Source organism: Macrotis lagotis, chromosome 1, assembly GCF_037893015.1.
Source record: "Macrotis lagotis isolate mMagLag1 chromosome 1, bilby.v1.9.chrom.fasta, whole genome shotgun sequence".
Taxonomy (NCBI): domain Eukaryota; kingdom Metazoa; phylum Chordata; class Mammalia; order Peramelemorphia; family Peramelidae; genus Macrotis; species Macrotis lagotis.
The window spans coordinates 409,533,223-409,556,631 of NC_133658.1; the positions used below are offsets into that span (position 1 = coordinate 409,533,223).

At 37.1% G+C, this 23,409-nt stretch overlaps 1 protein-coding gene and 1 long non-coding RNA gene across 6 annotated transcripts in view; one reads left to right on the top strand and one right to left on the bottom strand.

Annotated features, from left to right (window-relative positions):
• The window catches only part of FGF1 (fibroblast growth factor 1), a 150,329-nt gene that overhangs the window by 76,760 nt on the left and 50,160 nt on the right, over positions 1-23,409 (top strand). For 4 of the 5 annotated variants that reach the window (XM_074212718.1, XM_074212714.1, XM_074212716.1 and 1 more), the window contains exon 3: positions 21,454-21,658. In XM_074212718.1, the coding sequence (XP_074068819.1) occupies positions 21,490-21,658 (169 nt within the window). In that variant the 5' untranslated portion in view covers positions 21,454-21,489. Of the gene's footprint in view, positions 1-5,680; positions 8,792-21,453; positions 21,659-23,409 lie in introns of those variants that run through there. The other variant, XM_074212717.1, reaches the window with a different exon arrangement.
• Positions 1-23,409, bottom strand: part of LOC141506186 (uncharacterized) — an 82,263-nt gene that overhangs the window by 11,311 nt on the left and 47,543 nt on the right. Inside the window, exon 2 of the long non-coding RNA XR_012473787.1 lies at positions 4,301-4,414. This is a non-coding gene — a long non-coding RNA (uncharacterized LOC141506186). The remainder of the gene's footprint in view (positions 1-4,300; positions 4,415-23,409) is intronic.

Genomic DNA, 23,409 nt, shown 5'->3' on the forward strand with positions numbered 1-23,409 from the left:
TCAGTTAATTTGGAATTGATTTCAATTCCACAGTATCTTTTGAGATTGGCTATGTGCATCTTTGCCATCCAAGAGCTTCCAAATCTATTGCAGAAATGACACATACACTGAATATAAATGTTCAATATTAAATAATCTATCTTTGGAGAGCAAATCATGAAAGACTTCATAGAGGAAGAGGGCATTACTCAGGTATTTGATTGAGGAAGCAGGCATTCTTGTTAGAGAAAAGATCTGAGGACATCTTAGATGGTGAGGATGACAGGCATAAATAAAAGTTCAGAGGCAATTTCTAGACTGTGAGTCTTTTTTTTCATACAATGTTTACTTTGACAATATCTGTTTATTATTTTGTTACCTTCAGATACATACTCAGTGGAAGTTCTATCCAAGTACAGTAAACATTCAGTCTGTATAGCTCAAGTAAAAGAATCATTGACTCTTAAAGTTTTTAAAGGGCCTCTGAAGTAATTTAGTCATATGTCCTATGTCATAGAAGACCTATGAAACATTGGAAAGTAATACAAGACTGTTTATAAGAAATTTGGTATCTCCCAAAAGAAACCTATTCTACTTTTAGACAGCTGCGAGGTTTGGAAAGTTTTTTCTTAATGATAAGCCATAGCTGTCTCCTTGCAACTCCTACCCATTGGTTCTAATTCTTCCCTCTGAGATCAGAGAGAACAAATCTAATTCCTACAGGATGACCTTGAAAATATTTGAAGACAGTTACAGAATCTCCATTTTTCTTTTCTCCAGTCTACTTAATCCCCAGTGCTGTCAACAAATCTTGGGCAAGTTGACGTGTTTCCTCACTATCTCAATTAGCCTTCTTTGGACACAATCCAGTCTGTCAAGTCCTTCCTCAAATGTGGTGATTTGGACAGGGAACAAAAAGGCTATCACTTCCCTTGTTCTGGATGTTATCTTCTATCGACCTCATGAGTCACAGGTCTACTTTAATATTAAATATTCATAATCTTTAAGGCTACACTTGGCTATCTGAAGTTCCATAGCATACAGTTAAATAGCTACCATTTAAATTCCACAAATACTGCTATGTCTGCTGAGCAGGTTCAGGTGAGGGGAGCAGGGCCCCATTTTATGAGGTGGCTATGAAACCAATTAAGGAGAGCTTTTTATGAGCCGTACATAAGTAGCAGTTCTGAAGGCTTCTTATTAAACTCCCCTGCACCTTGAAGAGTAGACCTCTAAATCAAAAAGGAAATGAGGAGATGTATGGAGGGTGGGAGAGAGTTACTAGGATTAAAAACTAGCCATTTCAAATTTGCTTAAGTAATTTAATTTCCGTTCTTCTCACCCTACTTAGTTGAACATTTCTAGGTAGATATCCACCCTCTCCCATTCCACTGACTTGATACAATGCTATCAGCTTTGGACTCCAAAGGTTGACATACAATGAAAGATAGATTATATCAATAGGATGTGATACCCAAATAATCCAGAAATTTAAGGAATTCTATGGTGATTTTCCAGGAATCAAATGGTTTTTTTAGGTCCCAAGAGATTGGAAATATACACTTGAGTGGATCTTTGATCTCATCAAAGTGAGAATTCCTTTCTTTGGTGTAGATTGCAATCCAGCTAACCCTCCTCCTACCATGCTAGAAATGAGAATTTGACCCACTGATAACTACACTCAAAGGTCTTTTGTAAAAATGCTATCTGAAACCAGTCTAAAGAGGCTAATTCATCTCCACAGTTGTATTTCAACTTAATCAGCACTGAATTCCTTGAGCATCTACTATGTACCAAGCAATCTACTAGGTATACTTGAAGAGATATCAAAATATATGTTATGGGCACAGCCCTTTTGGTGCATAGACCTATGAAACATTGGAAAGTAATACAAGACTGTTTACAAGAAGTATTAATTGATATAAAATGGATAATTGCTATAGGTAAGATAATAATTCAGACCAAGGACCTGGTGGCCTTTCTGCAGATAAATAAATATTGATATATGCAAAGATTAAAGATATATATATATATATACATATATATATATATATATATATCTTTAGGTCACAGAGAAGGTGGATAAAGAAATGTTTGATCAGGAGCACAGTGCCTATTACATTATAATGACTCAATAAATGTCTGTTTATAGGTTTATTGATGAGCTCAAACAAAAAGTTAATGTGTCATATCATTTCCTGTCTCTATTTGCACTCTAAATCTCTGCATTAGAGGGGGAGGTAAACTGGTATAGAAGGTGGAGAGGGTAAGGAAAAACATTTCCTGGTGACATTACTCTAAATGTGCCCAATCAAATTCTATTGGGTGAAGAAGAGAAGAGAAGAAGGGCCCTAAAGAATGCATTAGATTCACTTGGAAAAATTGTCTGAGGATCAGGAGAACCTTCAACAGGAAGATCAATTCAAATCTAGTTTTCTAAGAGCATTTAAAGTGGTCAGTGTGTTTATTTCCTGTGGTTACCAGGGATTCTATAGGAGGCAATAGTGAATTGAAACTTGATAAAATAGAATCAATAATTATTCCTCTCCTTTCCTAAACAGATTTTCTTTGGGATGAGGGGGTGGAGAAAGATGAACAGGAGGTATAATACTTTATTCTGTAAATGAAATCTGGGCAAACATGGCACATCTTCCAGAACAGAATTTATTGCAGCTAAGTCTGCAAGACTTGGAGGATGCATAAAGAACTCTAGGCTTCCTTCCTTCCTTCCTTCCTTCCTTCCTTCCTTCCTTCCTTCCTTCCTTCCTTCCTTCCTTCCTTCCTTCCTTCTTCTCTTCCTCCCTCCCTCCTTTCTTTCCTTCCTCCATTCCTTCCTTCCTGCCTATTTTAATTAAGTTTTTAAAATGTACATTGCTATTTTTTCCAAAATATTCTTCCCATAACCACTGTACCAGAACCTGAGCTTTTAATAAGGTACTGTTAATTAAACAAATCAGTACCTTGTCCATATCTGCAAAAGTATGTCTCATTCTTCACCTATATTCTACCATCAAATTTTCTTGAATAATACCATTGACATTATCTTGAATTCCTCATTTCTCCTTCACCCCACATAGCCAATCAATTGCCCAATTTTCTATTTCTACCTTCACAACATCTGCCTTATCTGATTCCTTGTCTTCACTCACACAGATACCACTTGAGTTCAGGTCCCTATCACCTCTCTTCTAGATTATTTCAATAGTCTCTTGACCTATTTTTGATCACTTGCTCTGACTTCAAGGGTCTTAAGATAATTGTCATTCCTCCACCTTGTGAAGTGGGTAAGACAAGCTTTATCATCTATATTTTACAGATAAGAAAACAAAGATTAAGAAAAGCAAATAGATTTGCTCAGTTAACACATTAAATATCTCAAATCTACAAGGGACTCTCAAAAGTCTTTTCTAGCACCACATTTTGAAGATATTGATTCTGTGGCACTTAGCTTTCCTTATAGTCTACCTCTCAGTCATACATTGTTACTGAAAAAGCTACAGTTTTCACTTTGTTGGCAAGGTATTATCTCTGCTTTTAATATTCTGTCCAGCTTTGCCATGGCTTTCCTTCCAATGAGTAGGCATCTTTTAATTTCATGTCTGCAGTCACTATCTACAATGATATTTGAACCCAAGAATATAAAATATGACACTGCTTTCATTAACTTCCTGTAGTCTTTGGACAAGTGGCTTCATTAGTACTGGAGCTACTTGCAGTTGTCCTCTGCTCTTCACCAATATTGAACACTTTTTCACTTGAGGGACTCATCTACTGGTATCATATCTTTCATAAATTAAAAAATTATATTATAATTTTATTACTGGTGTTTTCTTGGCAAAGAAATGAGCAGTTTGCTATATGCTTCTCTAATGAAACTCTGAGATCTGAGTTTGAATCCTACCTCAAGTATTTATTAGCTATGTGACTGAGCAAATCATTCACCTCTCTAGACTTCAGTTTTCCTATCTGTTAAATAATGGGTTGGATTTTATGACCACTATGGTTATTCCCAGAGATAAATCTTTGACTTCTCTAAGGTCACATAAGAAGTAAATAGAAGAGTTGGAATTTGAACCCAGTTTCTTAAGATTTTGAATTTAGCATTCTTTCCCATGAAATACTTGTTGACTAATCGATGACTTTTGAACTCTGACAGGGAGGAGAAAATCGCTGAAGGGGTCTTTGTTAAAAAGTATTTAAGAAAAACCAAATAAAAAAAGTTAATTGTTTAGCCTCTTTCACTAGACACAACCAATCAACCAATGAATGACTCATGTTCACTCATTATATGCTTAACTCCCAGATTACTTTCCCTACTTACAAAATGAAGGAAGGGATCTGGATTAGGCCTGTGATGTCATTGTTATACAGAACTTCCAGGTGAGGAGGCTTCCTTTGCAATTTGGTACCTTCTCAGCAATCCAGAGAGAGTTGCCTAGAGAGATCATTGAAAGATTCAGTGGCTTATCAAGGACTATGAGTCAGAGGTGGAACTTGAACCCAGATTTTCCTGGTTTTGAGGCCAGTTCTCTATTCAAACTGTTTTACTTTATCTTATATATGCTAACCCCTATACACCATCCCCATTCTTCATCATTCTGTTTTTTGACCATTTTGTTGTCTTTTCATTTTTGAAGTCATGAGTGCAACTTTTTGAAACAACAGAAATGAGAAAAATTCATGACAAGCCCTAATAAAGTTGATAAGTATTTCTATCATCTACCTGAACTTTCATATAGAAAATTAGTGAATTTAAACAATCTGGCAAATTCTTCTTGACATATATATATATATATATATATATATATATATATATACCCCATATCATATATATATATATATATATATATATATATATATATACCTAAAATATACAGTGGGGATAGCCAGTTGGCCCAGTGGATAGAGTATCTCAACTCTGGAATTATGAGGATGTGAATTCAAATCTGTTCTCAGACACTTACTAGATGGCTAGTCAAAATCTAATTGTCCCCCCAAAATAAAAATTGTATAGCAGTAGAGAAAACTGGCCTACAAATATATTTTCTTGTACAGGGAGGGAACAAATGTTTATTAAGCCCATACTATATACAAAACCAGTGGTGGGAGTCAAATTAACAATCAGCTCTCTACTCTAATGACTATTTTAAGTATACAAAAGACATACCAAAAAGGTAGTTTAATATTTCATGCATTTAATATTCAAATAAGAACAATAGAAAGGATATACAAAACTAGATTATATTACTCACAGTTGGCAAACATATCCTTATGGAGTGAAAGCAGACACATGACCATAACATCCTATGTTGGGAACATATGCACAACCAAAACTCATTCTACCTATTCTCTTTTTTCTTCTACTTCCATGGTTTCCAAAATGGGCAATACAATAACCCTGAAATCAATATTTCTGTTGGTTCACTGTGTCCCAGATTCCTATTAGTTTCACCATATAGGGAACACCAGTACACTCATAATATCTCAGGTGTAACACAAATCAGAAACAAATGACAATTTGTCACCCTTTGGTTGTTTGACATTTTTTCTGTTTACATTATATGTTTGTTTACTCAAGTAACAAAAGCTAGGAAATTAAAATGCAGTATTTCATTAAAGGTATAATGAGTTTTAAGAAATGAATAAATAAATATTACTGAAATATTATTTTAAATAAATAAATAAACAAACAAACATTACAAGTATAATTCCATCAATTTTTTTCACCTATGGACAGAATAAAAAATACCTTGGAGCATATGAATGTTAAAGAGTTAGGGATACAAATTTCTGATTCCACATAGGACAGCTGCCCAGGCATCCATTTTAACATGTGACATTTTAACAACCAGTTCACCGAACTCAACATAAAATTAAGTATTGGTTCTGCTGAAGCAATGTGAACTGACTGAATCCCACCACTGTACAAGGCACTGACTGTTCTAAGTACATTACAATTATTATATCATTTGATCCTAACAAGAACCCTGAGAAATAGATGATATTGTGAGCTCTATTTTATAGTTGAGTAAACTGAGACTCAGAGAGGGAAAATGACATGTCAATAGCTAATACATATCTGAGGTAAGATTTGAACTCAGGTCTTCTGAAATCCAGACCCAGTGTTCTATCTACCTTATCACAATCTGCCACTAAAAATGTGTCATTTTCAGAGGATGAGGGTTTTCAATTCTTTAAATTCAATGGAAGCACAAGCTTCCAGATCCAAGGCACTAGATATGGGGCTACCTGGATTTATTATTAATTTTTCAGGAACCAGGGCTGCTATTTCATTGGTATAGAGGACTTCCAGTGTGGACACTCCCTCTACCAACCTAGACTGATGTGAGAAAATCGTGATCTGTGACTTAAAATTTTTGATGACTCAAATACTGGGAGTTTATATGTACCATAGCTAGTATATCTCCTAGACAGGAATTAAAACTATGTCTTCCTAACTCAAAAGTCAATTCTCTATCTATTACACAACAGCTACCTGACTTGAAGACATATTCCTAAGAAAAGTAAAGGAGCATAAAATTCAGAGGGCAGCTAGGTGATGCAGTGGATAGAGTCAAGGAGATTTATCTTTTCTGAATTTAAATTTGACCTCAGAGGTACTTGTTAGCTGTGTGATCTTGGGCAAATCACTTATGCCTGTTCACCTCAGTTCCCTCATCTATGAAATGAAGTGGAGGAGTGGTTTTCCTTAATGTCTGAACAACAAATAAAATTCAGAGCTGAAAGACCTAATGATTTATCCTATCCAAAAACTCCATATATTCTGACACATTCCATAATTTTACAAATGATAAAAATGAGAACCATAGTGCCAAAGTGACTTGCCCAATACTATGCAAGAAATAGTGACAAAGATGTTTACATGAACCCTGATCCTCAGACTCCAAATCCAGTTCTCCTTTCACTGTACTGTAAAGACAGAAATTCACAAATCAAAACATGTTTTAAGTCCATGATGATATTCACAATTTAATAAAGAATTCTATGGTGAATCTTTTTGAAAAGCTATCATCTACCATGGATATGCCACTTTTACCACATATGCAAATGCACGCAATTTAAATTTTTCATAAATATGGATTTTTATTCATTAAGTTGCTCATTTATATAGTCATCTATCAATTATCTAAGCCAGAGGGGACCTAGAATAGATAGCAACAAAACATCAGGGAAGTGACTTCCTTTTCAACATCTGAACCCAACAGGACCCTATATGAATATTGAATCAGAATGCTCGTATTCTCTACCTAAATGTCCACTTTCATGCTCTCCCTCAATTCAAATGAAGCACTTGACCTTTGAGTCAGTTCTTTAAAGGATCCACTGAACCATGACCAAGTAGACAAAATGACAGCAGAAAGAGAAATCACTCTGACTTTTCTCCTTTTCTTCTATGTCTTCATAGAACTACAGAATTTGACATCCTAGAGAGTACATTTTTAATATGACTTCCCCATATCGAGTCTTTGCTCTATGAGAAAGAAACAGGATTCAGTTTATAGACTCCTAGATATTGAACTTGAGGGAATCTTAAAGGCCATCTAGTATGGCCCCCTCACTTTACAGAGGGGAAACTGAGCTGGAGAGTTCTTGTGATTTTTCCCAAGGTGACCTAAATGCAGAACTGGGATTTGAACCTAGGTTTTCTGACTTCAAATCTGATGTGTTTTCTATCACCCTGACAAACTCATTCAGGTCTAAAAGGGTGATGGAAATGATAGGGAAAGCTCAGTTAAAAAAATAAAAAGCAAACACTGGGGAAAAAGTCAGCTCAGAGAAGAAGGTGTGAAGTGGCATTAACATTTAACTGCCTGCCAGTTACAAAGAGAACTGATTTGAGATGGGATGGTTGAGACATGAGACTTATTCTGTCCTCAGAACTGTACTCTTGGACCAGTTACTGTTGCAGGATTTCAAATATGTTTCCTCTTAGGTTCAGAATCTGTTTTCTTTGTAGGGGACCCAGGCACCAAGGGATGGACAGATCTCTCAGCTCAGTTTCTTGGATGCAGATTTTATCTCCCCTCCAAGTTATTTCATCATTAAAAAATTAGGCTGTTACCCAGAAAAATAAAATAAAATAATCAGTCATTTCATGTTGTCTTTGGTTGGCGTTCTCTTACTCTCTCCCTTTCATTCCCGTAAAGACCAGTACATCCTTGCCAACTGTCTAAAGGGAGAACTGGGAGCAGAACTGTGTGTGGAATACCAACTATAAGGCCACAGAAGTATGAGAATGGCCATGGAACCAGGAAAAAAAGAAAACAATGCAGATGGAAAAGTCGTCTTCATTCAACTTTTCTTGCAGAGTCAAAGGCAGCTGGCAAGCCAAAGGGGCCTCTAAAAATAGCCAAAGTCCTTAAAAAGAACTGATGTGAAATAAAGAACCAATTTCTACACTTCCTTTACAGAGGCTCTGCAAAAACGATCCCTGAGAAAGGCTTAGGTCTCTGGGCAGGTAATTATAGAGGACAGCTTTCTCTCTCTGCCATTTGGCTCTTACACCTCCTGGGCCATCTTTACAAAGCCACAGCCCTAAGCTCCCCAATCTCCCATTTGTTTCCTGTCTAGCACAGGATGCCATTGCCTTAGCAGGAATGTAGCTCTCTGGGTAAAAGCCTCTGGCCTCCATGGCCCAATTTCAAGACCTGGAATAGGCTCTGACATGTGAAATAGCTTGATGGACTTTAGATTCTTTCTGGGTATCCAGCCTCTTTAAATACAAAACCACACTCCAGGACTGCTAGCTACTCCTCCAGAGGAGCCTGGATACAATCTGTCTGGCAGAAATGTGAGTTTTGTCCTTTATTTCAAAGTTTGGAATGAACACAAGGCCCTTGGAAGAGACAATGTTGATGAGAAACAACACGACAGCTTAGACAGAGCCAGAGCTGACACTAGGGGTAGGTAAGGAGGGCAGGTGCCAAGGGTGCAAATTAAAGGGAGTGCCAGGAGGAACATTTTCAGGTTTTACTTGTAATACCTTCTCTCTCCCAGGAGGGCAGGCAGTTTCCTGAAGGACAGTTCTGTGATTTGTGAGCTTCCCGTTTTGTAGGATATGTGACTCTTGATTGTCTGATGGGGATTACTTATTTTTGATGAATTTGTATATTTTTGATTACAAATAATTCCACTCCTTACTGTGTGCAGGTCTCTGTTTTATTATGTCAAGTTGTCTGTTTTGCAGAAAAGGTGCAAAGACTTTGCCTTGGGACAATAACACACAGGAATCACATTTTTTTAAACCTTGCTCAGGGTATACAAATGCTGTACATTTATGGCACAGACTTGCTGTGTAGTCTCAACATAAGCACTTGACCTTTCTATACTAGCCATAGAATAAGGGCAAATACAGTAACAGCTCACATTTCTGAGACTTCAATTCCACTTAGTTCAGTTCAAATAGTGTTTACTATTAGGTGCCTACTATGAGCAAAGCATTGTGTTAGGGACTGGAAATACCAAGCCAAATAAAAAAACAGGCCCAATCAATTCTACTACAAAGATGGAGATTGAAGATTCATTTAGGACTGATAGTACTCAGAGATCTTCCAGCCCAACACCCTGAATTTATAGATGTGATGACCAAGGGCCCACAGAGAAATGGGTCTTGACTGAGTAAAGGTAAAAGATCTTTCCTCTCAATGACCCTATGATTCAGTAGTTTTGCAATTGGTAAATTAACAATGAGTAGTGAGAAATAGGACTGCAAAACTTTGTACTGTACCAATAATAACCACTTGATAAATGTTTATTTGCTCCAACTTAATCTGCAAAATTCTGTCAGAACCTGTAGAAAAAAGTCATCTGCTTCAACTCCTTCATTTGCAAAAAAACAGTTCCAGAGAAGGACAGTCTCTGGTCTCTGGTCTCAAGGCTAACTAGTCTCCTACAGCACTGATTGAAGTGGGACCCCTCATTCAGTACCATCAATTTATCTTGAGCTCTTTACCCAGGTTATCTCACTGTTCTAGTATGACATGATTCAAGAGGAACCATGATAAAATAGATCTAATGTGGATCCATGCTGGGTTGGGTCGCCCAAGGGAAGATGTCTGGGCTGTGTTCAGATCACCAGGAAAGATGTTTTAGGCAATATACCACTCAATCCTCCCTCCCCAGAGGCGTTATCTCTGGAAGAGATAATTTAGTTCCTGAGATTTGAAGTCTTCAAGGCCCCATTTCAAAGAAAACAAATCTCTCCTGGAAAGTGTCTGATGTGGCTGCAAAATTTGTCAGGCTAGTGTAGAACATAAAAAGAGCAGGGAGGTCAATGATTGACTTTGGTTAAAGGGTCATTCTCTTCCTCTTTCCCCTTCCTCTATTTTTCATGCATTTCTTCAGTAAAAGCTGTGTGAATCAAGTCTTGCTTTATGCAAGGTTCCAAAATAGGCTGCTGGTTGAGACATACAATGTTGGGACAAACCCCAGGCATTCCCCAAGAACTGACACACAAATGCTGGTCTTGGAAAAGTGAAAAAATGTCTAGGTCAGGGGGAGAGCAGGAAAAAAAAAACATCACCCCCTTCTATGTTCTGGAAGGTCTGTTGAAATAGATAAAGGAATGTGCTCCCTGCATTGGTTCTGGACATTGTAACTTTCATAACAGATTCAAAAGATTTTTTGGAGGAACATCAATAAAAGAAGGTAAGATGAAGGGGAGAAAGAGGGGGCTGCCAGAGACACTGCATAATAACTCTATATTCAGCTTAAAGCCCCAGTGATTTAATACATTGGTCTGCAGAAAGAATATTTACATTTGTGATATGTGCTGATTTTCATGATGGCTAGGAGCCTGTGGGAAGCTCTGGACTGGATTTAAAGTTCAGACAGAAACTGGGGCTCTCCGAGCATGCCAAGCCAGGCATCTCTGTTTTCTCTCTCAGAGGGGAGACTGTTTTTCTCTAAGGTCTTACTAAGTATTCTTGACATCTGATAGAATGATGTCCTCTGGCTAGGGAGCATGCCAGGAGTAGAGAGGCCAGATGGGAAAAGAACTGACTACCCATAATAAAATCAAGAAAGAAAGGGAAGGATGGTATAGTGGAAAGCATTCTGATTCCAGAGCCAGAAGGGCTTGATTCACATCATACCTCTTACCTTACTACCTATATGTGAACTTGGACAAGTTACTTAACTTCTCTGGTCTCAGTTCTCTTATGTGTAAAATGGGAGGGTGGCTGAGTAAATAGTTTCTGAAGTCTCTTCCAGGTCCAGAACTGGGATCCTATGAAAAATCAGTACAGATTTTTTTCTATGTCTAACTTCATAAAGAGTTCTGAGAAGTTAAAGTACTTCCACAAAATCCATACACAGAAAAGAATTCTACAACTCTACTTGTGGGCAGCATAGGTGACATCATTTCATCAACCTCAACTGTCTGCAAGGTGTTTAGTGCCCTCATATACTTCATTCTCTTGGTATCTGTAACCTCTCTTGACCAGTTGGATTGAGTTGTATAAGGAGCTGTCCTTTCCTTCTTCCTTTTCTGCACACAGTGGTCATTTGAGAGCAATTACTTCCTATGGTAAGAGGAAGGTCTATTGTCACTGTGGCCTAGAAATAGCATTAGAAGGATCCCAGGTCAAAGAATGGAAGCAAAGGACATTGAATTTGTGTTATTACTTCTCTAGAACACTTCTTTTAGTCTTACTGAAGTTACATATCAAGAAAAGTCACCAGGAGGCACAGCTAAAAGAGCTTCTGTATCTAGAACCTCTAGAACCAGGACTCCAGAAGATTTTGATTCAATTCCTGCCTTTGAGGTTTATTGGTAGTTTGAATCATGATAGTTCACTTGTCTGAGTCTTCCTCTCCCTCATCTGTAAAATGGGAATTAATGCAGCTAGGTGGCACAGTAGATAGAATACTGGGTTTGGAGTCAGGAAGACTCATCTTCCTGAGTTCAAATCTTGCCTCAGACCCTGACTAGTTATATCCTTGGACTAATCACTTACCCCGTTTGCCTCGGTTTATAGATCTCTAAAATAAACTGAAGAAGGAAATGGCCAACCACTCCAGTATCTTTGCTAAGAAAATTCCAAATAGGGTCATGAAGAAGCAGATAGAACTAAATAACAATAGCAACAAAATGGGAATGATGTATATTACCTACCTTGCAGGATTATTGTCAGGAAAATGCCTTTGTAAACCTCAATGCATTATAAAATATTTAAGTTATTATTATTGCCATTAGTATCCTGGCTTTAATAGGTTATACACTTAAGCAAATAGTAGAAGATAATTGCTATAAATTCTCCAGATGACTCATCATTACTGAGAAAAATTTATATTTCATATGTTACTCTAGTAGACTGTAATCTTCTTGAGGATAGGAACCATTTCCCCCTCTTGATCTATATATCCTCAGCACAGCCTTATATATATATATATATATATATATATATATATATATATATATATGTCAGTATGTCAAGGATCTTGTTGGTATGGAGACTCTACCTTCACCAAGGCAGACTGTAACCCATCTGAAGCATATTATCTTATAAGAATAATCTGAGGCTTAAAATGGTAAAGTGGCATGCTTTGAATACAGCTAGTAAGCATCAGTTCTTCCTGGCTCTAAGTCCAGCCTTAGATCCTATGTTATACTCTCTCTCACCTTGCAAATAAAAGGCAGATAAAAACTGTCATGGAATTTTAATTTGCTTATCAGGAATTGCCAACTGCTTCACAACTCATTCCAACATAAATCAGTTGTACAGTTTAGGGAAAGCTGTAGAGAGTACATGGATCTTTTAGCAGATAACATTTCAGTCCATAGAGCAGAACTGTATAACTTTTGGTGGCATGTTGGCTGCAACTCATGACAGACAACTATAGCTACATTCCTATCTTCAAGCCTAGGGCAATGGGATGAGGGTGGAGTAAGACCAGAGTGAAGAACACACTGTCTCTGTCTATTCAGGCAAACTTTCCTGTACTGGAGGGTGTGAGGGATTCTCTGCCAACCTGACACTTCCTGTCAGAGTTAACAAAATCTGAAATTCCATTGGGTTTCTTAACCCTAGCCAAAATCAAGCAGCCCTATAAAACTCAATCCACAGAATCATAGAATCTCAGATTAACAGGCTTGGAAATGATCTCAAAGTCCATTTAACCCAATCCCAGAGTTGGAAGGGACCTCAGAAACTGTTTAATTCAACCCATATCCATACTACTCTATAACATCCCTGAAAATCAGTCATCTTTCTCTTTGTCTCCAGTCCCAAATCATCAATTTCTTATTGGCTCATTTTGCTGGATATCCCACAAACATCTCAAATTCAACTTGCCTAAAACAGAGCCTATCTATCCCTCAAAACCTCTTCTCTACTTCACTAATTCTGCTGAAAATACCACCATCCTTTGAGTAACCAAGGTTCAACTCCTTGGTGTTATTAAATATAGTTATATATAAAATATAGAACATATATATTACATATAATATTATAATGTATTATGATATAGAATGATATATATCATTCCTAATGTCATATCAGAATATGGTGATATTATAGTATTCTTGTCTCTTCACTTTCACTAACCATTCCTCCTTCCCCATAGCTATCAGATGCCAAGAACTGCAGATTTTATCATTTTTAACATCTCTTTTTAATATGTACCCCTTCTCTCTACTCAAATGGTCACTATTCTTTGTCAAGCCCTCAACATGCCTCACCTGGATTATTCTAATAACCTCCTAATTGGACATGTTGCCTCAACTCCTTCTTTCCCACTTTGTTCTGCTCATATCTGTCAAATGATATTCTTAAAGCACTGATCTATTTTGCATTTCTACTAAAAAAGCTATAGTGGCTCCATACTTATCTCTGACATCAAATACTAATTCTTCAGGCACAACCTGGCTCTAAGTGTACTTTGTTTTATGTTTTTTTATTATTTTATATATATTATATATTTTATATATTTATATTATATATTATATATATTTTATTATATATTATTTTTTATGTTTTTTATTTTATTTTGAGCTTAACAATCATCAACAAACCCAAATATTCCAATTTATAACTGGAACTTGGCTCATCTCAAAGAAAGATGGGAGAGGACCAGTTGTATAATACTTGAAAAGAAACAATGTGACTTCTAAATATTAGAAAGAGAATGGTGAACTTGATTTTATATACCTGAATAAGGGACTTACAGAGTTGGTTCCAGATATTCTTGGAGAGAGACATGTGACCAGAAATTACTTCAGGGAGAAGAAAGAGACTTTGGAAGCTGCAGACATGTTGAGGAAGTTAGCTATTTAACATGTTTCTGCTTCTCAGTTTGCCTGACTGTATACTTCCAAAAAGAATCTTTTCTTACTTTAGATCAGGGCCCTCTTACTCTTTATGGGAGCTAAGATCTTATCTTTCTTTCAGCTGTAGAGCTTCCTCAATCTAATTATTTCATATATTCTAATTCGTATAACTTCTCTGATTTCTGCTTCCTTTTTAACTTGGTTGAATGAATTTTGAACTAGTCTGTTTTATAGACAACTTTTTGGATGTGACTAAATTTCCTGAGTCAAATACTCTTCTGTCAGGGTCATTCCATTTCATTCAAGGACATTTTACATTCAATTTAAAATATTTGATTGGTTTATTGAGACCTGTTCTCACCTCTTTAAAGTATCTGGGTATCATCAATTAATGGAAGTGAGGATGGGGCAATTTGACTGATTTATTTAGTGAACCCTATCCTAATACAAAGAACAAAACAAAGATTATATGTGAGATGATGAACTTCTTTTATATACATTTTGGTTTTTAAATATATATTAAATTTAACAAAATAGTAATAAAACTTTTAACTTCTTTCTACTTTCTTTTTTGTTTTGTTGATACTTTTTTGTTTGTATTTTTGCTTTTTATTTCCTACTAACTCTTTCTGGTCCCCCAATAAATGCTTTTCCTTGTAACAAATATATAGAGTCAAATAAAACACATCAACACAGCAGCCACATCTGAAATATAGCTCTTTCTACACCACCAGTCTATCACCAGTCTACCAAGAGACAAGGAAAGAGAATGCTTCATCATGTTACCGGGGGCATTATATAAATTAGAGGCAGCTGTGTGACTTAGTGGATAGACTACAGACCTGAAGTAAGGAAGACCTGAGTTCAACTTTCACCTTAGACATTTACTAACTGGTTGACTTCCAGAAAGTTACTTAACCTTTGCCTACCTCAATTTCTTCATCTGGAACAAAAAATATTGTTGGAAATATATTTATTCATATGAGATTTTTTCCCTCTGTCTTTGACTTCTTTGGAGTATATTCTGGTCTAATTTTCTAGGTTTTTCCATATTACTTTTCTTTATACATTTTATATTCTGGCTGAACTAGCCTACTTGTGATCTCTTTATGTAGCATTCCATCTTCTGACCTTTCTATCAAGCACTCAGATGCTGCCCCCCCCCCCCAATGGAATGTACTTCCTTCTTGTTTTTATCTCTTATAATGCTTGGGTTCCTCCAAAACTCAATTTATGTGCCTTCTTTCACATTTGATCTCTGCTATTCCCACTCCCACCCCAGAAATTACTTTATATTTATCTTTGATAGCATTTTAATTTACTTATATATATATATACTATTGGGTAACTAAGTAGAGAAATGGATAGAATATTGGGCCTAGAGTCAGGAAGACTCATCTTCCTTACTTCAAATCTGATCTCAGACATTTACTAGATGTGTGAATCTGGGTAGGTCACTTAACCCTGAATGCTTTAGTTTCCTCATCTGTAAAATAAGCTGGAGAAGGAAATGGCAAACCACTTTAGCATCTTTGCCAAGAAAACCCCAAATGGGTTCACAGAGAGTCAGACACTACTGAAAATAGACAATATAAAAAAACAGCAAATGTGTTGCTTCCAGAGATTGAATTATCTGTATTTACTTATATGTGTGTGTTGGTTTTTCCCCCTCATAAAAATAAGATCCTTGAGCTAGGGACAGTTTTTTTGGTAGCCCCCTCATCCAGCAGAATTGATACAATAAAGTCTGAATGACTAACTGGTTTTCATTTGGCTTGCTTGAAAGCCTTCAGGCAGTGGGCTTCCCTTCATACCAGTGATCAACTCTGAGAGAAGTCAAATTGGCTCAGATAATGGCACTTTGGAGGCTGATCTAAAGACTACTTGAAGTGAACTGATCTGTATATCTCATTTTAATCAGAAAAGCAGGGCTGCAGGATAGTCTTCCTATAACATCTCTCTTTCCTTCAATTTCTCATGGGGCCTTTGTCAGATCTTTTCTTTGCTTTTATTTCACTCTCCTTTATATCATTAGGCATTTGTATAAGCCTTTCTTGACATAAACTCTATTAATACTAATAATAGTTTATATAGTACTTTAAGTTTTGCAAAGCACTTTGCATTCATTGGGAAAGGGGGAAGGGACCAAATATTAATTACACACCTACTATGTATCAAGCTATGATAAGCACATAACAAATATTATCTTATTTGATTCTTACAGTAATACTGGGAATAGATGCTATTATTGTCTTTATTTTATAACTGAGGAAATGGAACCTACCAGATGTTAAGTGCCCTTAACAGGTGGTTAAGGCAGGAAATATCATCATTTTATAGGTAAGGAAAATGATATGCAAAAAGGTCGAGTGATTCTTGACCCTCCCCCCATTTCCCCCTTTACTACCTTTTTTATCTTAAGTATCCTTTGTGGATTGAGTTTCTTCATCTATGAAGTGAGGGGCTTGGAAAAGATGATCTTTGAGGTTCCTTTTAGGTCTAAATTTCTGTGATTTTGCAAAAAAAGGCTTTTTGTTATTATTTAGTCATTTAGTGCTTCATTTGTGTCTGACTCTAGATTCCATTTGAGATTTTCTTGGCAAAGATATTGGATTGGTTCACTATTTCCTTCTCCATCCTATTTTATAGATGAGGATACCAAGGTATATAGGATTAAGTGACTTGCCCAGGATCATACAGACAACTTTTATTAAACAACTATTTTGGGTGAGGCTCTATGCCAAGTTCTGAGTTTATAAGCCCTGAGTTCAAGGAACTTGCATTCTAATGTGGAAGAAAACGTGTATGTATGTATATAACTTGTATGTTGGACTTGAATTACCAATTCCATACTTTGGAAGATTCCCAATAATGTTTGCCTCCAGTCCAATGTTAGACCCTTAACAGTATATTCCTTGGGTAGCTGTGGGTGGGTGGCCTTCCAGAATCCAAATGACACAGCAGCATATATGAATTTAGCACTTAATAATGCTTGTTGAATTATAATCAATGTCAAAAAGCATGGGCTTTTGTATAACTAATCTAAGAAGACTTTAGCAGGTCTCATTTTGAAATTGTAGAAAAGTTAAACAAAAGCCACTGGTTCATGAAAAATTTTACCAGTCCATTAAGTGCTACTTCTTGCTGCAACTATTTTACAACTAGGCCTATTAAAGATAATAAATATGTCATATTATTATGCATTTTGCATAGACTTCCTCTCAAGCTTGAATGCCCACAAAAAGTTAAAGGTAACAGTAACAAGTGACAGATTTAATAGGCTGCTGTTTGATTTCTTTTAGGAAATGAACCAAGGTCAGAGACAGGATGATGGAGAGGTGAAGATAACACCTGCTAATCCATTAAGTGGCAGAGTTTGAATTGGTTTGATGACTCTCCTCATGGAGATAGTAGACATTCTGTTTAAGCTGTTGCTGTTCAGTCATTTTCAGTTGCTTCTGATACTTTGTGATCCCATTTGGGGTTTTCTTGGCAGAGATACTAGAGTGGTTTGCCATTTCCTTCTCCACCTCCTTTGACAGATGAGGAAACTCAGGAAACTGAGGAAACAGGGTTAAGTGACCAGCCTAGGGTCCCACAGCCCAGGACACACAGTAAGTGTCTAAGGCCAGATTTGAACTTAGGAAGATGAGTCTTCCTCACTCCAGGCCTGGTACTCTATTCACTGTGCCCCTAGCTGCCTTCTGCTTTATACGATTTCATAAATTTAATTAGTTCTTAATACTTTTGTATACTCTTTAAAGACATTTTCTAAGGTGAGCTCAAGGACCACCTCCTATAGTGCTCTAATGATTTTGAATCTATTCTGAGTGGAATTTACATTTACTTACCTCTGTACATGTCGTAACCACTCTCCAAATGCAGTAGGATGTAAACTCCTTGAGGATAGGGACTGTTTCATTTTTTTTGTCTTTATACCCTCAGCATATTGTAGAGTAACCTGACACATGGTAAGTATTTAAAAGTACTTGTTGAATTGAACTATTGGCTTGAATTTTGGCCTGTTGATTAAAATATAGGTAGACAGAAAGGCAGAGAACTAAGAAATAACTTTTTTTTCTTTAACCCTCTTCATTCTTTATATGATTAAAACAAAAAAGGAATTAGTTTTTATTACAAGATGTCCCCAAAGTCTTAGTGCAGTTTTAAGCTCTATTAGTTAATGCACAATATCTGGCCCCTGGAGTTCTCCAAACTCTTCACTACTTTGCTTCCTGCATCCTTACTTTCAGAAAACTTTGTGTTGATGTCAGGAATTAAATTATAGCTCTGAAATATCTTCTGTAAACACAGTGGTGTCTGAATAATAGCTATGAAGGTCTCCAAAAATGCTCCTCTTTTCACTAAGGAAAAGATAAAGAAGAGATAGAATCGTGAATCATCTTTCTTTGTATTTAAGGCATGAAAAATATTCAATCATTGTGTTAGGACCCAGGGTCCATTATATACTGTTGGCATTATTTAGAACTAAATAAAACCTATGCCCCAATTAGTTTTATTCTGACCTCTGGTTGGAGGGAAGGCAGGAAGTGCTGTTTGATTTAGAGAACCATGATAGGAAAGACATTGATAAACTGGAGAAAAATCTGTGAGGAGAATGATCTGAATAGTAAAAAGTCATTGAAGCAGTCGATCAATAAATCAGTAAATCTATATGCCAGGCAAGTCAGCCAGGTGCTGAGGTGGATAGAATGCCAGACTTGGGGTCAGGAACACTCATCTTTGGCCTTAGACACTTACTAGCTATGACCCTGGGCAAGTCACTTAACGCTCTGCCTCAGTTTCCTCATCTGTAAAAGGAACTGGCGAAGGAAATGGAAAACCATTACAGTATTCCTGCCAAGAAAACTCCAAGCAATTTATGAAGAGTTGAGCATGACTGAAAAATGACTGAATAAGAACAACAATGTACCAGGAACTATGTTAAGTTGGGGATACTAAGAAGGGCAAAAGATAGTCCCTGATCTCAAGGAGTCATGGTCTATGGGAGAGACTGTGTGAAAACAACTGTTGTTAGTCCTTCATTTTGAAGAGGACCAATGACTTCATGGGGTGATGTATTCATTCATGAGTGAATTGGATTTAATTGAGGCAGAGTTGCACAAAGCCAACTGATTCACTCTCTCTTTTGGAGTCATCGAAGTCCAATGGCAGGACAAAAGTTAAGACAACTGGCAAAGATCAAAGATACATTGAATGACCTTAGCATCTTTGATGTCTGACCAAGTTCTAAGTGCTTTCATGGCCATTGGAATAAAATTGTTTTCATCTGCCCATTCAACCATTCACATGCTTGGGATAGACACCTGCTCCCCTTTACCCCTCCCTGCTCTAATCTATAATGGGTTTGTAACCAATCAGTTACCTGATTTGGTCCTTCTGTTGAGGCAGTTTTATAGGGGTACATACTATAACTTCTTGGAACCACATTGGGTGAAGTGGATGAGCAGTGAATAAGATATGCACAGGGTAAATGGGAGATAATGAATATATAAAGGCATAAGATTAAAGAGGTCAGGAAAAGCTTCTCATAGGAGATGGAATTTTGGATGCGACTTGAAGGAGGCCAGGGAATCCATGTCATATGAGAATCAGAAGAAGCAGCTATAGATATTTAACTTCAGAAGGGGGGGAATAATATCTTTGTTCACATACTGGTAAGGCAATCATGTGAAAAATAGATTTTTCTGAGGACAGAACCAGAAGCAACAAATGAAGTCAAGTTAGGCTTGAGAAGGAAAACCTTAGCAATTGCATTTATCTCAAAGTGGAAAAGGCAACCTCAGGAAGACTTTGGTTCTCCCTTCTCTTAAGGTCTTCAGTCATAAGCTGGATGGTATTGCAATGAAGATTTTTTTTTTGGTTTGGGATGTAGGAGTTGTTGAGGGAGGACTATCACTTCTGATGTGAGCCTTTTTCAAGGCTGCTTTCTATCTTTGGTGTCCACCTGTCACCTAGCTCTCACCTGTGACTCCAAGAAGCTATGGCATGCACAGAGGCCCCACCCCAGTAAAACCATCTCAGCAAAACTTTTTCCTGGCTTTATGGGTAGGACTAGATATTTGAAATTCTATATTTTGTGAAGGAAATAAAGAAGGGAGGAAGGAAAGAAGGGAGTAAAACATCAGAAACAGTGAAAGTCCAGTGAATAAGGAGACCAATCCTGATATCCTTACTAAGTAACTATAGGATGCTGGGACATTTAACCTTTTATTTTACCTCATTTGTCTTCACATTCTAGGTGAGAGTATTGTGGAGATATCTGTAAAGTTTTGTTTTGATTTTTTTAAGATAGGCACTAAATCAGAGGTGTTCTTCATAATGAAAAAAATAATCATTCAGCAAACTTACTCAGCATCTCCCTTGTTCTTGGGACTGTGCTAAGTGTTGCAAATACAAAAATAAAAATGAAACATTCCCTGTTCTGAGGAAACTTCCATTCTATCAGTGCTTAGTCAGTCAAATACTCCTTGGTACTGAATTCTTCCTGACCCCTGAGACCTGAAACTGGGATGTATGTCCTTCCTGCCTTAACTCTTTATTCTTTCCAGTCATTTGAGAGGTTATAAAAGGGTTCACTGTTGTGGTTTTCCCTCCCCAGTCACTGAAGGAAGGCCAGACTGCCTCCAAAACCAAAACGACTTCCTGTACCTTTGCTTGGAGACTCAAAGCCTCAAAGGCCATCTGTGCTATCTGTTCACTGATGCTGTAATGATTCCTAGTCAAAACAGTGTGAGGGTGGAGGGAGAAAGCCTCAGCCCTGGCCTCAATGGTTTTTGTGGCTTTCAACCAGTCCCCTGGTGTTATTTTAGTGCCATTTTGGTGTTTAATTTGTGGATATGTGTGGATCAGAAGGAGGGACCTCAACATTTTTTTTTTCTTTGGCCAAATGATTAAAATTGAAGCTTAAAAAAGGATGCCTCTTTTGCCAAACCTATGTCCAATTGGGATCTGTGAGATGCACTGAGAAACCCTCCCACGTTTGAGAACAGGCTACCCTTAAAAGAAGCCCCATTTTCTGTCACCACTTGCCACTTGGGAACTCTGATAGCCCTGGCTATCAGAAAGTCTATATCTATGAGTCTCTCTAGTGCCCTTTAAATTGTAGAAGTCCCATTTTTTTGGCTGCTGTGCTAACTATGAGCCTGTTGAATTTCTTTCAGTCTTGAAGGGGCCTGTAAAAGTCAAACAACTGAGACATGGCCGAAGGGGAGATTACAACCTTCACAGCCCTGACCGAAAGATTTAACCTGCCACTGGGGAATTACAAGAAGCCCAAACTTCTCTACTGTAGCAATGGGGGCCACTTTTTGAGGATCCTTCCTGATGGCAAAGTGGATGGGACAAGGGACAGAAACGATCAACACAGTAAGCACAACTATAATATACTATCTTATATTTCTCTTCTTTTAGGCTCACAGAAGGGTTTGGCTTTCCTTTTCTGTCCTTTCCATTTTTTTCTTTCCTTTTCTTTCTTTCCCTTCTAGGATTAAGATGATTGGATTATAGACTGAGAGATTGAAGGGATTTCAGACATTACTTGATCCAATCCCTTTATTTACTGATGAGGAAACAAAGGCCAGGAAAGCACAACTCATCCAAGGTTGCACAGCTGATATGTAACAAAATTGAGATTTGAACCCAAATCTCTGACTCCATATCCAGGGCACTTTCTCCCTGTAGCAAGCTCTTAATAAATGTTTTCTTGGAAACCTAACATTGAACAAAAATGTTCTGAGTAACTATTTTAATTTAAATTAAATAATTTCAAAACAAAGTATCAAAAGACTTTTTTTAGTCCATTTTCCTAAGTTTCTCTTAGGATTCTTTGTCCTTTCATTCTCATTCACATTTCCTCATGTGATTCTGTTTAGTGAAGATATTATTCTTCGTGTAGTTATAAAAAAATACTGGAAGCAATCAAAATAATATTCAAAATGTCCAATAATAGGGAAATGGTTACATGAACTGTGGCATATTAATGTAATAGATTGTAATGTAATTATAACCAATAAGTATAAGGAACATAGATAAGTTTGGAAAGATTTTTATGGAAAAATATAAAACTTGACATTCTTTTCTAGTTGAGAAGGTGGAGAAAACAGGTCAGAATGAAATGTCTCCCTAGCTCAATGCCTTGTCCCAAGGTTCTGTAGCTAACGAAGGATCCAGCTTTAGCTCCAGCCCAGATTCTACTACGTAATATGAGAAGCCAGATGGGACAGGGAAGGTAACTCCTGCGTGGATACATAGGCTTCATTTCAAGGAAGTATGGCTGTCCAGGCTATGCTTACACTGGGTTTGATTTGTGAAATCCCAGTTTATAACCCTAGCCTTACACATAATAAATTACACAGCTTTACTTCTACGCATCATGCAGAATGTGGTTGTGGTCACTAAGAGTGTTAAAGTACTTCTCCAGACCTGCAGTAACTGGAGAACAGTAACGATTCCCGCCAATTCTCTGTAATAGTTCTGCCAGGAACTTGCCCCCAAGACCATCTCTTAGGCAGTATTGATAAATGAATGTATGATTTTGAGAAAGGGGACCCTCGTCCTCTATCACCTCTCTCTCTCTCTCTCTCTCTCTCTCTCTCTCTCTCTCTCTCTCTCTCTTTCAATCAGCTATCTATCATTACTTTCTATCATCTATCATTTGTCTACCTATATATCTTTTTTTGTTATTTAGCTGTTGTGTCTAATTCTTTGTGATCCCATGGACCATATCACATCAATACTACTCCTGGAATTTTCTTGGCTGGAATACTGGAATAGTTTGTCATTTCCTTCTCCAAAGGCAAATAGAAGTTAAATAACTTTTCCGGGGGTCACATAGATAGTAAGTGTATGAGGGCAGATTTCTTTCCATATATCCAGGGGCAAGTTCCTCAACTTGCTTGAGCCTTAGACAACTTTCCTAGCAAGATTTACATATTAATATAGAGGAAGAATGGTAATCTTCCTTGGTGCATAAATAAGTAACTTTCTGTAGTGATGAAATCACAGATACTTTCTGTATTGACATAATATATAGTTATAGAAGAGGCAGGTAGAAGGTACAGTGGATAGAGTATTGGACCTGGAGAAAGAAAGACTCATCTAACTGAGTTCAAATCTGA